The sequence below is a fragment of the Sinocyclocheilus grahami genome, unplaced genomic scaffold (genome assembly GCF_001515645.1).
Source record: "Sinocyclocheilus grahami isolate Dianchi unplaced genomic scaffold, SAMN03320097.WGS_v1.1 scaffold455.1, whole genome shotgun sequence".
Classification (NCBI taxonomy): domain Eukaryota; kingdom Metazoa; phylum Chordata; class Actinopteri; order Cypriniformes; family Cyprinidae; genus Sinocyclocheilus; species Sinocyclocheilus grahami.
Window position 1 is genome coordinate 439,795 of NW_015505634.1, and position 14,499 is coordinate 454,293.

Here is a 14,499-nt window from a genome sequence, read left to right on the forward strand (position 1 = left end):
AGTATTGATTTGATATGGGACACATCATTTTACCTTTAAATACGGGACGATTCTGTATTTTAAGGGACGGGTGGCAACCCTAAATTCACCACTCACCTCCACACCAAAACAAACAGTGGAAAGGGAGCGCGGGCTTCACTTCTGTGGCTCTAGGGGCTACATTTACATGCAACCAAATAAACCATTTGTAATCGGATTGACGGCTCAATCGGACTGAAAAACCTTCATGTAAACACCTTAATCGATCCGATTGAGCTCGATCGGAATGAAATTTCGATTGGCTTGAAGGGGGTGGTTTATTCCTTTTCTAATATGATTGAGAGTGCATGTAAACACTCGATCGGATTGAACCCCGAAACTAAAAGAACTGCGCAATGTGCAATGACGCAGGAATGGCGTAATGACGTGCAGAACCAGCGGTTCTTCTTTTTGAATAAAGTGTTGTATAAATGCGTGTCCTGTCATTATAAAACTCTCATTTCACTCGGCAACTGTGAAGTGGAGCAGGACAACCTCCCACCAGTCCTTGTTTTGTTTTCTCATCCACAGACAACCCTTTTTGGGCCCGGGGAGGGGCATTTTTACTGTGTGATAAATATGAGCAGCACGGCACAGCGGTTTATATGTATAGCTTATTTATCCATAAATTAATAAATATTAATTCTGCTGTTAAAAAACAAACACATTTTTGTAGGAGAGTGGTTATGTGCAAACAGTGAGAAACTCTATATTTGTGCAGTGTGCGCATGTAAAAAAAAAAATCAATTCCGATTTGAAGCTTGTGACATATAAACACGCACATCAACCCTATCACTTTCTTTAGCGTTCATATAAACACTACATTCAGATTCATAAATCGGAATGAATCCAGTCTGATTGAACCAAAAATTGTGCATGTAAACGTAGCTGATGTGCATGTGCCGATCATGTGTGCTACACACTGTTGTACTGCGTGGAGGTGAGAAAGTCTCAACATTTCCCGACCCGACCTAATATTTAGATTTTTTTATTTGTTTGACAGGGAAAGCTGTGCACAAACAGAAACACACACACACACACACACACACGCGCGCGCGCGCACGCATATATACATACTGTATATTCAGTTATTAAAAAAAAAAAAAAAACTCCCCAGAAAAAAGAGCACTTTTCCTACCCCCTTAGCCTGACCACACACACACACACACACACACAAACACACACACAGCATTCCTACGAATCTGAATTATCCTTAAATTGAAAGATGTCTTGGCCTTGAGTTCCTTTGACTCTTCACTCACCAAAGAAAGAAAAGCATAAAACCACTTAGTTTTTTCTATCAGAGTACATGTACATATCTGCTTGGTCCACTCAAAGGGGAACGCTGAAAATATGACTGGAAGTTGGTGAAACTGGGTGCCCATACAACCTCTTTAATTTGCTATCTGGATTATATTTACCTGATGGATGACTTTGGGTTCTGCAGCAGATGGACTACAAAAGAAAAGAAAAGAAAAGAAAAGAAAAGAAAAACATTTCCATGAGAGAATCAGATACTAATCTGTCTTATCAAATGAAATGCAGAAATCAAGATGCGTGCTGCTCTCTCAATGCAAACACTGAGATTTACAGAAATTTTACACAGTTAGGTAAACATGCCTGGTAAAAGTCTGTGGCACGGATGTTTGTTCATGCTGGTTTCCTGTATAAGACAATATTTCATATTTATAAATAAGGAGCAATGTACTATAAATGAACTTCAACAAAGCATATTTGTTAGAGAGTGTAAGGTGTGTGTGCCTTCTATCTTGGTGAAGCAATCCCCTAATTACAGAGCTTAGTAATAAAAAAGGACATGTAATTTATAACCACTGGTATGTATGTGATATATTTAAACATGACCATGCTTCTTTAAAAACTGGGAAACAGTCCATGCCAACACCTTTGAAACTGAGGAAGACTGTGGTGGAAACACTTTTGTCATGGCTGTTTGGATGTTGTGCTCTGCACTAAAGATGATTTTGACAATTTTGCCAGTGATCTCTCCATGGGAGAGTGGGGTACTCCTGTAAACTTCCAATATCTTCCGATCATCACGCTCTAAAGCAATAAGATAAAATAGACATTTGAAGAAATAAGATTAATGAACTGTGAGATTTAAAAGCAATTCCAAATCACATTTAATCTACTTCAGGTTTGTACTTAGTTTTAATACTAATAAGGAAAGCCATGATAAACATTTTATGAACTAAAGAAATGCTAGTGGTCATTGCCATTTGTGATTAATCCCACCTTGAAGATCATACATGTTGACAACATCTTTAGGCAGGAGAAACAACTCCCACAGTGTGTTCTACCACAAATGGAAGCTAAGTTTAGTTACACTACTGATTGAAAAAAAAGTACATTTTTGTACATTAAAACATATTTTGGGCACACCTTTGGGTTATTTACAAAGAAACTAATGGTTGATGTTCCAATGTTGAATCCACTCATTTAGAAACTCATCTTCAGGCTTGAACAGCTAAAAAGAATCAAACACTGGTTGGTGGGAGAAATCGCAGTGTACAAGTAGCTTATTGGGGGGGAAAAACACCTTGTAGAAAAATGTTTCATGCTTATCTCAGCTGAATCAAGAAATGCCTGAATATAAGGGAAATAGAAGACTCTAGGACAGAGGGACAAGATCATGCAAACATGTCAAAACTTTACGGACAACGCTGACAGGATAAAGCCTGCTTGTAAAAAAAATAAACAAAACTCAAATATACCCTCTTGAGTTGCCAACATAACAGTTGAGTTCATTCAGAAATGTCCTACAGTCCTTTAAAAAAAATAACAATAGAAGAACTCCAATACCTGAAAAATATGGTTTAAAACCAAAACATGCTTGGCGATTCTAGTACTTTGAACAGTGAAAAATAAATGCCTAAACATAGTTTAAAAATCTTTGTCATGAATTGAAGTAAAAGCTGAAGCAAAGCTTCTGAAATGGAACCAGCAAAGTCTTCTCTTGGTTTCCTTGGTGTCATCCTACAGAGTGCTTCAGAAATGGCCACCTGCATTTCATAATCTGGTGACAGCATCAAATATTACAAAATGAACATTGTATCAAACACAAAGTCCCTATTATTCTTTACAAATAGACTGTCTGTCAGCGCTTTTGCAAAGTCCACTCTGTAAGAAATGACAACGCAAAAGTGTTTGCCACGAAATTCTCCCTTTTCCTAATGTGAACTCGGTCTGCTTGTGTTGTACAGAAATCTGTTGTCCACTAGAGCGCAGCCTTGCTTGCAATGGGATGGGAGCGTCGCTCATTTGAAGTGTAGTGTAACCACCGTACTCTGTAATGGCAATTAATGTATGCTTACAAGAGCCCGACATGGTCATCTTACTGGGAGAGTTTCTTCCTTATATCTTTGGGACTGCTGTCTAACATAGAATTTATGGTTCTGATGGCCTGTGTACAAATAATGTCAAATTATTTCAAAGGGTAAAGGTTTTAGGCATATATATATATATATATATATATATATATATATATATATATATATATATATATATATATATATATGGCTTTATTTATTTTTTATTTTTTTGCATTTTTAACAGCTTCATGGCAATTACCTCTTGACGCAGACAGAAAGGCACTTCATAATCCAAAACAACAGCCCCAAACCGCAGCAAAAAAATTGATCAAAAGTTCTCTGTTGCGAAAATGTAGGCTATTACAGAAAAATGTATTACCATGGCAACCTCGTAGAAAACTTCAGTGAGATTCATGGCGTCCTTGGGTGGTTTGTGCTGTTCTTTGAGATGCTCTGACGAAATCTCAAACCAATTCAGCATTTAAAAAGCGAGCAGATTATAAATTGTCATACTGACCATCAATTTAGAGGTTTAGCCTATATCAGAATTATATCAGAATTAGAAGGCCTACGTAAATTCACGTCATTTGCGCTGTGCATGGACTTGCCTAAAACGCCGACTTGGCATCGAGTTAAAATACCAGTGGAAAATACTATTTCTCTACATATAAAACACATATAAATGTGTATGTGTGTGTGTGTGTGTGTGTGTATGTATGCATGTATGCATTTATCTATTCATTTATACATGCATGCAACATTTGCTTTCATGGTTACAGGCGTCTGTGCCCGGTAATTGACTAATATGATGTGCTATGAAATTACAGTCTATTCCTGAAATGCTTCAGGCGATTCTATGAAGGTACATTTTAGGTAGATGTATACACTTTCATTGTTGCGTTTATTGAAAATACAGGAACATTGCGCACCACAATTTCAGACACTTTCATGAAATCAGACGTTAATGGTGGTAAAGTAAAAAGTAAAAATAAAATCAAGTGAGACTAAAATAATCCTTTCTGAATTTGTGTGTACGCGTGCGCAAATTACATCTACAACGTTTTACATTTGCCAACTGTACTACTTTGTAATATATATATATATATATATATATATATATATATATATATATATATATATATATATATATATATATATATCGGTGACGACAAAAAGTAATTTAGTGATCAAAACAGCAATGATAAGTGATCAGTGCACTGTTGCTCTGTTCTTCTTAGAATGACAAAATAGTAATGCAAATCCAAAGGAACGGCAATAATACAAAGAAAAGAATGAACAAACGATAGGCTGCAATAGCTTTATAAAATGAAATAATAGGCCTAATAATAATAATAATGACGATAATAATAATGACGACGACAACAACAATAATAATAATAATTGCAACCACGAATGCGTAACCGGTACTCGTACTTGAGTGATAAGTGTCTCGTTAATATTACGGCAAATTTATAAAATAAAACAGCTTGCCTTCATATGTATGTATGAATGAGTATCATTATCGTCTTAAGAAAAACGCATTATTGTTTGTGAAAAATTAGGACATTTTCTGCAAAAAGAAGATTCCAACTAAAAAAAATACGTATGCATTTATACTTGCACTGTAAATATATTTTTAGACTGAACAACCACAATGGATAAAAAAAAACACACGATTAGCTTACATTTGCACCGTGCAGCCCAAAAGGTACATTTAACTAAATTAAAAACACATTAATGTAGCTTACAGTACGCCTATCATTTAGTATATGGTATCTTGAATTCTTGTATAGATAGACTGTCATTTTTCAGACGTCAGACACTGTATGTATTTTAGCAGGAGACTCGCTTGCTTTTCAAGATACCAGTTACATTTGTTTAATGATGAATTTTGGAATATTTGAAATGAGATTACTTTGAGACTCTAGATGACAGATAATAGATTACCTAATTACAAGGGTATTGCAGTCTGTTATTATTATTATTATTATTATTATTATTATTTGAATCCTTATGTTACAAACGAAAAAAAAACAAAAAAAACAACGCCATTCATTTAAACTTCGTGTCCAGGGTGGATGCATCACCTGAAAATCACTTGCATTTGTAATTTTCAATCAATGATCATCGGTGATCGCAAAGATACATAAAAGGTGCGTATTTATGAGCTGCGTTGTGTTTGTTGTGTTAACGACCGGTCCGTGTTGTGTCAGCAGTGCGGCTTTTCGTTTACACACAACAACTAATGACCTGCAGTAGATCGCATTACCTTACCAATTGGACCAGTCCTGTTGTGTGACCATCAGCCTCGGCTCAGTCCCAGTGAAAGTCGCTCGCATAAATTTCGCTGACTACTCATGAAATACCACACCGTCGGGTTCACTTTTAAAAGAGGCTGTACTTTTCACCTTAAAACTGTTAACGCAAAGATAAAATCTGGAATGTGTAAGGAAAATGTATTTAACACAAACTGTGCCACTTCCACCCTGTAGTCAAATATCGAGCTTTCGTTATTGAGAAGCGCAAGGATCATTTAAAGTGAAGGAACTCAGTGTTTGAGGTACTGCGTGCGTGTGTGTGTGTGTGTGTGTGTGTGTGTGTAAGTCCAGCCTTCTTCTTTACATATATACAGCAGCATTTACCTGAGACCATTACCTGTGTGAAGCGCACCTGGACGGACTGGATTTTTACAAGAGAAAATAAAGACGCTTTCTGGAAGTAAAAAACTAAAAGACGTGACTTAGAGATGTACGATATATATTTTTTAATTATCTAAACTCCGAGCAGAATTTTGTCTTCAAGCTGATTTTTAATTCTTATGGTTGCTATGATCCGGAGTTGACTCGCATCATGTCCAAATCCTCAGATCAGTTTGACAGCTCAGATTGCGTTTGTTCATTCGGGATGAAGCTGACTTGGGATATAAACGACCCCAAGCTTCCACAGGTAAATATTTAATATTTTTCCGCATTTGTAGGCAAAGCGGAACAGAATATTTCCTTTTATTTTGGTATAGCTACTATTCATTCTTGTTTCAGTGTTTAATTTGTACAAAGTATGCTACACAAAAATAATTTTATAGTTTCTATATGTCTGTCCAAATTTTTTAATTGCATAATGATTAGATGTCCTCTCGCAAAATAAACATCTGAATATGGTAATAATAATGAAAACATTATTTTTCCAGGACACGAAGCAGTATGATACGTTCCAGGAGTGGACGGATGGATATGTACGTTATATCTACAGCAGTGAAGATAAGAACGCACAAAGACACCTGAGCGGATGGGCCATGAGAAACACCAACAACCATAACTGTCAGATCCTGAAGAAGTCCTGTCTTGGTGTGGTGGTGTGTTCACGAAACTGCTCTCTCCCAGACGGGTTTAAACTTCAGCTGAGACCGGCCATCTGTGACAAAGCACGACAGAAACAACAAAGTACGCTCAGGAAATTTTTCTCCTAACAACCAGCATCTACCAAACGAGTTGGTCGTGTTAGAAACGAATCTGATAAGAACGAACAAACATATTTTACACTACAGGCTTGTTGTAGCGCGTAGTGTGAAGAAACTAGAACGAAAGAAAAAAAAAGATTATTTTGCAGCATTAAGCTGTGAATTATTTTAGGAACATTTATTTCTAAGAGTGTAGGCTTTGCAGTGACTCATGTTAATCAGTCTTAATAGATTTTCCAGTGAGAATGCTCAATAGACTGACAGACCCTGGCAGACACTATTATGTCAGTATAGCCTGACCCTCTCACTCATGACCTTGACTGTTTGGCTCAGTCAAAACACTTGTTGTACACTTGTCAAAACACTGAGTCAAAACCTCTTGTGTTCAGTTGATAAAGCTACACATGAGCATTCCATTAAAATATAAAAATAAAATCGGTAATTGTTTGCATATCTGTAAAATGCACAGTAAGAAATATTTATTCATACAAAATAGTTTTAGTAATACTGTTTATTCATACATTTGCAGAAAAGCTATGTCCAAACTGTAACTCAGCTCTCGAGTTGATTCCGTGCCGAGGTCACAGTGGCTATCCAGTAACCAATTTTTGGAGAGTAGATGGGAAGGCAATTTTTTTCCAGGTGAGTTTAATTGATTTTATTTTTTTGGCAAACGTCATTTTAGAAATGTTTTGTCAAATAACCAAAAAATGACATATTTTTTTACTTATTCAAGACCTTGGGGGGCTGGAGCCTAAAGTCAAAAATATAATTTAATATTACTGAATAAACTTTTATACTTGGAGTACACCAAGTCATTTTTGATGAATCAGAGAAGGTAGAAATAAACATCAAGTAGACATAGGTAAACAACTAATTTGACAGTTTACTAAGTATTAAATACTTTAGAAAAACCATAAGCTTTAAATGCACATATTGATCTCACTGTAAATAGTTATGATTTATGAATATAAATGTGAGATTTTCCCCTATTCCCAATTCACTCCACGCTGTTTGTTTTAAGGCTAAAGGAGCACATGACCACCCCAGACCAGAGAGTAAGTCTGAAACAGAGGCAAGAAGGAGTGCAGTGAAGAGAAGGATGTCTTCACCTCACTTTTCACAGAAAAGAAGACTGGTGGAGCCAGAGGTAACACACACATATTCAAGTTTTTTTTTAAATCATATAATAAATAAAAAGAAAACAGACAGAATAGAAAAAGAATAGAGCAAGCTAGTGTTAGACGCCTTTTTTGCTTTTGTTAATTGTATAATAAATAAAAAGAAAACAAATAGATATAATACAAAAAGATTAGAGAAGCAAGTCTTAGTTTTTTTTAAGAAAACAGGCAGTTAGTAAATAAATAGAATGCAAGTCTAAAAGGTGCAATTTTTTGTTGTAAAGAATAGAATTAGAATAGAGAGTGCTAGAGTTAGAGGGTCAAATAAAGATGGAGCATTTCATTATTATGTAGCAATTAGAAAACATTTTTCAGACACACAACTATACCTTCTTTGTAGCCATTTTATTATGCATTAGAAGGGCATTCTTAAGACATTATAACATATTAACCTACTCACCTTGTGGTTACAACTTTAAGAGTATGATGATTTCTAACACACAACGAACACAATATATCCTGTTAAGGGATTTGTATAATGCTTCTATAGTGTTTTATATGTTGCATATATTGACATTGTTTAAGATCTGCACAGTATCTTTCTATATCTTATGAGTGGCTTTTTACTGTAACATTACAAAAATATTCTTGTAAACATCAAAAAGGCTTTATAATGTGGCCATAATATTTATAAGTGTTCTTTGTCTGCTTCAGGTAAAGAAACATAAATTAAGTTTTCTTTAAACAACCATAAGATATCATGAATGAGTAACAAAACCATATCGCATTGTTCCAGCTGTAAAAGGGTTACCACTGAAATTATAGGAAACACTCAGTATGAAAAACTTCCCCTAACACTTATAAGATGTAGCAAGAGACTGTGCAGATCTTAAATAATGTCAATATTTGAGACTTATATATGACCAATATCACTCCTTTAGCAGTGTGATATGGCTGTATATCAGCACAACTGTGATTTGGCCGTAGACAAGCCATATACAACCATATCACACTGTTACGAGTGAGATATTGCATTTATACAACAGTTCGATGGCAAGGGTGTGTAAACACTTAAGAAACAACAATGGTTAAGTTGTTGTTTTAAAAACCCTCTTTTGTGCAGAACTACTTCCTTCCGCCACTGATTCAAATCTCAAGTTGACCGTTTAATAGCTGAGCCCAAGCCTCGGTTACTCATTAGAAAACGTCACTTTAGAACTAGTAATGAAGGAATGTTGTGTTGCTTCATTGAACACTTATTGTATTACTGTATTAAAAGCTCACTGTATTTTGTAGAGTATTATGAGAGAGAGCGAGGGACTGAGGGAGTGTGATTACCTGCATCTGATTTATTCTTCAGCTCAATCTCATATTCACAATAAAACATTAGTTTGAATGTCCTCTGAGGAAAGCGATATCTTTCATCTGTTAAGGGTGATTTCCGATGACAGCGCTGCTCAGTGCATTTGTTGGCTTCGTCTTACAAGCTGTTGTTGAAAAGTAAAAATAACTTATTTGTTTAAAACCCTGTTTCAGTCTCTTTCAATATAAAAGTCTTTGCTTATAAAATTCAGCACTCACTCATAAAACAGTCTCTTGTCGCCATCTAATGGTGGAATACTGTAACTAAAATCACCATCACGAACACATACAACATTTCTCAATAGTAAATACTATTTTTAAATACTACTTTTATTTATATAAATAATATTTATTGAACAATAATATTTAATATTCAACAAAAACAGTCATTATAAAAGTTTCTAGGCAATTCAGTCAAAAGTGCGCTCTGATATACAGCATTAATGTTATATAAAATATAACGTGATGAGATTTTGCCTAAAGCCAAAACTATTTGCTCTGGAACAAATAATAGATTAATGAGACTAAAGACTCCCTGTTATATTTACCCAATGCAAATTATATCTCATGTTTTGCCACTATAGAAATATCAGAGCCAGCGGCTCCAGAAGAGGTGAGGCTGCTCTCTGTGGGTTCATGAGCGTTGAACGCCCGCAGACGCCCTGGAGCTTACATCTCCGAAACCGTTTAAGCAAATTTTCAAATAGACGTTATCTTTATTAACAAACTGTATATTTGAAGTCTAAATGAATACATTTTCACCTACATTTTTTTAAAACTACATTCCGGGACACAAAAACAGTATCATTTTTTAAATTATAGTGGATTAGGGCTTCCGCCATTACACTCGCTGTGAGAAACACAGCAAGTGGAGTGATAGAAATGGTGAAACGGTTGGAGTTCACTAGAATATCACACTCTTATCAGCCAATCAGATTCGAGGACCAGAAAGAACTGTTGTACCATGATCTGTCTGAACACTTGATTCTGACTGGCTGGCAGGTATGCATTGTTTAATGCACAGGTATTTCGAAGTCAGTTTAATCACTGTTCTATATTAATGTGCTGCTTTAAAGTGCCCCTATTATGGGAGTAATGAAAGGTTCATATTTTGGTTTTGGGAGTCCCCAACAACAAGTTGACATGCATGCAAGGTCAAAAAACACTTTCATTGTCTTATAATATGCATTTATTTTTACCTTACTTGCTCAACAACTCCCAAACGATTCGCTCAATGATTCATTTTTCCAAACCCCTCCTTTGCGTGATGCTAATCTGCTCTGATTGGTCCAATTGGTCTCATTTTCATTTCATCATGCCTGTAATGCCTGATAAAGCAGCTTTTGTGAGCACAGTGCTGCTTTGTGTACAGCGTTACCGGGGAAACGCTATTTTTACAGCTCCAAAAGCCACACCTAGTGGCAAAGAATGAATTTGCATTTTCATTCAGTTCAACCTGAAAAGACCAACAAGTGGGCGGGCAGTATGCTAATGTTTCATGTTGACGTCAACATGAAACAGCTTGTGATTCGTTTTAAAAACTATTTGTTTCAATGATTCAGAGTCAACTCTTTCTTTTGAGAGACAATAACTTTATACACGGTGCACTTTCAGATTTAAAACTTTGCAGGATGTTTTCATTCACTTAGAGCTGTGTTACACACTGCATGAAAGGTAATTTTCAAGAATCCATAATAAGGGCACTTTAAGTGATGCACACAAATCCACATACATCACTCGCACACAAACACACATGTTGGTATTGGTGGTTTACAGGGACTCTTCAAAGACATGTAACCGGAATGAGCTTGCTATGCCTTTAAGGGGTAGGTGACGCGATAGGACAGGTGACGTTTAAAGTCTCTCGGGCTTCAATGAAATGGCGTTTGTTCTCGTTCTCCGCTCGATGAACGAGTGTGGGTGTGGTTTGCTCTCCTGTATTGACGCGTTGGAAGAACTGCTCGTGCGTGTGATTGCTGTTCTCGACAATTTAGCGATTATTTTCGTGCTGGTGACCTGTTGATCCGAGAACGCGGTGTGCGTGCAACTCCGCGGGGTTTCAGCTACCTAATGTGAGTGCATGGCCAAGTTCATTGACAAGTGAAAATGATATGAAATGCGGTGCCATAAATTTAGGATGTGTTATTTTAGGTTCGCTCTTGTGTTCATACTCGGCTGAGCTGCGAGTGTCCATTTGTACAGAATATACTGCATTGCAACCCACTTCTGCCTTTAGTGAGACCGTTATGTCCAGTCATCAAAGTGAGTCATAGCGCAATGTTGGAAGGTACGTGAGTATTTTGTTTGTTTTAAGGTCCGTTTAAAGCGGGGTTTCAGCTACTAATGTTCGCTCTTGTGTTCATACTCGGCTGCGAGTGTCCATTTGTACAGAATATACTGCATTGCAACCCACTTCTGCCTTTAGTGAGACCGTTATGTCCAGTCATCAAAGTGAGTCATAGCGCAATGTTGGAAGGTACGTGAGTATTTTGTTTGTTTTAAGGTGAAATATGGGGGTTTTATGTCTAATAAAAATGTCAATTGGTTTTAATTGCAGGGTTTAAATCCTCTCTCGGATTTAGCGGCCACCGTTTCTTTCCCACTAAAATTTTAGATTTGTTTATTAGTTGTGGTGTTTGCTTTATATTTAGTTTATTGGGTTTTCATGGTATTATAACTTTTGTGATTTTATGATATTCATTTTGTTGTAAATTGTGTTTTATTGATTGGTGTACCACGGTATGGGAGGTCTTGTTTTTGGTTTGTGATTTTGTTTGTTTCAGGTATGGTTTGAGTGGTTTTTAATAATTTTGGGTTTCTGTTTCCTCCCATGTGTTGTGTTATCCAGTTTATGATTCAGGGTTGATTCGCCTTATCTTGGGTATCATATATATAATTGGTTTTATACAATGCAATTTAATAGTTTAATTTAAGTTGGTTTACTTTATTTCAGTTTTGTATTTGCATCCTTTTTGGAACATTTGTCAACCCGGTTATTTTAATAATATTATCCATGGAAAAGGATTATATCGGTTATTCTAATAAAGTATTAACCTTTTGTACTCTGGCTTCTAGTTCATTTATTTGAACTACCTGTGTTAAAGATATCATTGTTAGGGTCCCTCACCCTAGAAAGTAGGGGTGGCGTAGTAAATTTGGCCGACATTCCTAACAGCCATATATTTGAGGTCACAGACATAATGGTTTTTATACTGTACAAACTGTATTTTCTATCACCCTACACCAACTCTACACCTAAACCTACCCCTTATAGAAAACTTTGTGCATTTTTATATTTTCAGAAAAAAGCCTTTTGAATTATGGGGATATAGGCAGTGTCCTCATAAACCACCTTTACATTGTAATACCTCTGTCATACCCATGTCATTATACCAATTTTTGTCCCCATAAACCACCCAAACCAGTGCGCACGCACGCACGCACGCACACACACACACACAGAGAGCGAGAGATCAGGAGGTTGCAGATTGCACTGCTCATACACTGAAACTTGTCAACGCTGTCCCATGACTTTTATTAATAAAATAGTCTAGAATGGATACTAGATCGCTACATATTCCTCAGCAATGAGGTGGTAAAATAGCTGTTTTTGAAGTAAGAGTAAGTAAGTAGGGAATCAAAAACCTATACATTTTTGTATACAGAACTAAAAATTTGCTGTTTACAATGATATGATGATTTTTGAGTGGATTAGGTATTTAGCATTTTTGGCAGTTCTCCATATGAGGCGCCATTTGCAGAAAACTTATCTTCGATTTTCTGTTTTCACTAGCCTGGACGTTACAATGACATGGCCTTTCCAAATATCCACCAGCTCACCATGGAGGGCCCAGAGCGCTTCAGCATCATTGCAGAGTCCAACTTCCCAATACAGACCCAACACTATCCTCCTTTCCAGAACACAGAGCCCTACAAGTTCCCTTATGACACACACACAGCAGCGGCCATGGCGGATGCTCCGAGCTCACTGCAGAAGCCTGCCAACCACCGTTTGTATATGACCCGCCCTCCTTGTGGGTATGACTTTGCAGTCCCAGGGTACCTTGGCTCAGGGCCTTATCCACCAGCACTGTATAAGGATCCTTCTAGCCCACAAGCTGAGACAGAACCCTGTAAGTCGGGGAGCAGTCTGAGTGGCATGCCTCATGGCACGAGTCCATTAGGCAGCCATGAGCGGAGCTATGCAGAAACTACAGGAAAGCATCATGGTTGGAAGCAAATTCTTAGTAAAGGTGCCTATGGGGATAGAGGAGACTACTCTCAACTGGCAACCAACACCAACCACCACTACTACAACAGTGACTACCCATGTAGGTACACAGGATCTGCCCCTGCCACCCCAGCAGCATTGCAGACTATAATAACCACAACCACAAAAGTGTCCTACCAGCCATGCCCCAAGCCATCTGTTGTCAAATATGGAGAGAATATCTATGATGTGAAAGGCCTGTCTAACTGTAACTCAATCTTGGAAGAAGCCTCTTCCAACTCCTACTCGGACCTGAAGATTCCAGAGGATTCGGGGGTGATCAAATCTGCCCTCTCGTACCAGGACACGCTCCCAGCTAAAATCGAGAGGTCTGAAAACTTTGAGGGCTATCGCTACAGCAGTTACAGCTCAAACAGTTACCCTGAACGAATGTCACATCCTTTTAGGTACGATAGCGGAGAATACTGAGGGACTGCAGAAAAACCAAACGGCATAAAAAACAAACATTAAAAAACAAAGTACAAAGAAACGTGTTATTTATATTCAGTATTTGAGCTGTTTTAATGTCTTTAGTTTTAAAGTGATTGTAGATAACTGGTGGATTTTTATGTAAACTTTTGATTCATATTGATCAAGACAGACTGACATCAGTGTTGAGTACATTTCCATATATTCAAATAATGTGATTAAAGCCATGATTGCTAATTAGCTGTTGTATTTGAAATAAAGTAATAAAAAAGTGTCAAGGAAGGCAGGAAGGTTTTTTATTTATTTTTATATTTGATGTTCATTAAAATGGTCTCTAACAAAACTGAGGGCATGTACAGCGTGATACTTTTTAGAATAAACATATGTTCATCTACAACAAAAAAAGACACTAATTATATTAGTCAAATGTATCTCGTTAAGAGGAAACTCAAAGAATCATAGAAAAAAAATCAATACATGTCATCACATTTGGGATTGTAAAACAGGAAAAGC

At 36.8% G+C, this 14,499-nt stretch overlaps 1 protein-coding gene across 1 annotated transcript; it reads left to right on the forward strand.

Annotated features, from left to right (window-relative positions):
- Positions 1–6,197: 6,197 nt before the first annotated feature.
- Positions 6,198–14,001, forward strand: LOC107552658 (chorion-specific transcription factor GCMb-like). The gene is made up of 5 exons (XM_016234594.1): positions 6,198–6,293; positions 6,535–6,787; positions 7,334–7,446; positions 7,829–7,954; positions 13,081–14,001. The coding sequence occupies exons 1-5, from the start codon at positions 6,198–6,200 to the stop codon at positions 13,984–13,986; spliced, it is 1,494 nt and encodes a 497-aa protein (XP_016090080.1). The 3' UTR covers positions 13,987–14,001.
- The last annotated feature ends 498 nt before the right edge of the window (positions 14,002–14,499 follow it).

Bases quoted from the DNA above. Each gene is read 5' to 3' on its own strand.
- LOC107552658 (XM_016234594.1), top strand. From the start codon at position 6,198: ATGTCCAAATCCTCAGATCAGTTTGACAGCTCAGATTGCGTTTGTTCA. The intron at 6,294-6,534 runs GTAAATATTTAA...TTATTTTTCCAG, and splicing joins ACGACCCCAAGCTTCCACAG to GACACGAAGCAGTATGATAC. The intron at 7,447-7,828 runs GTGAGTTTAATT...GTTTGTTTTAAG, and splicing joins GGAAGGCAATTTTTTTCCAG to GCTAAAGGAGCACATGACCA.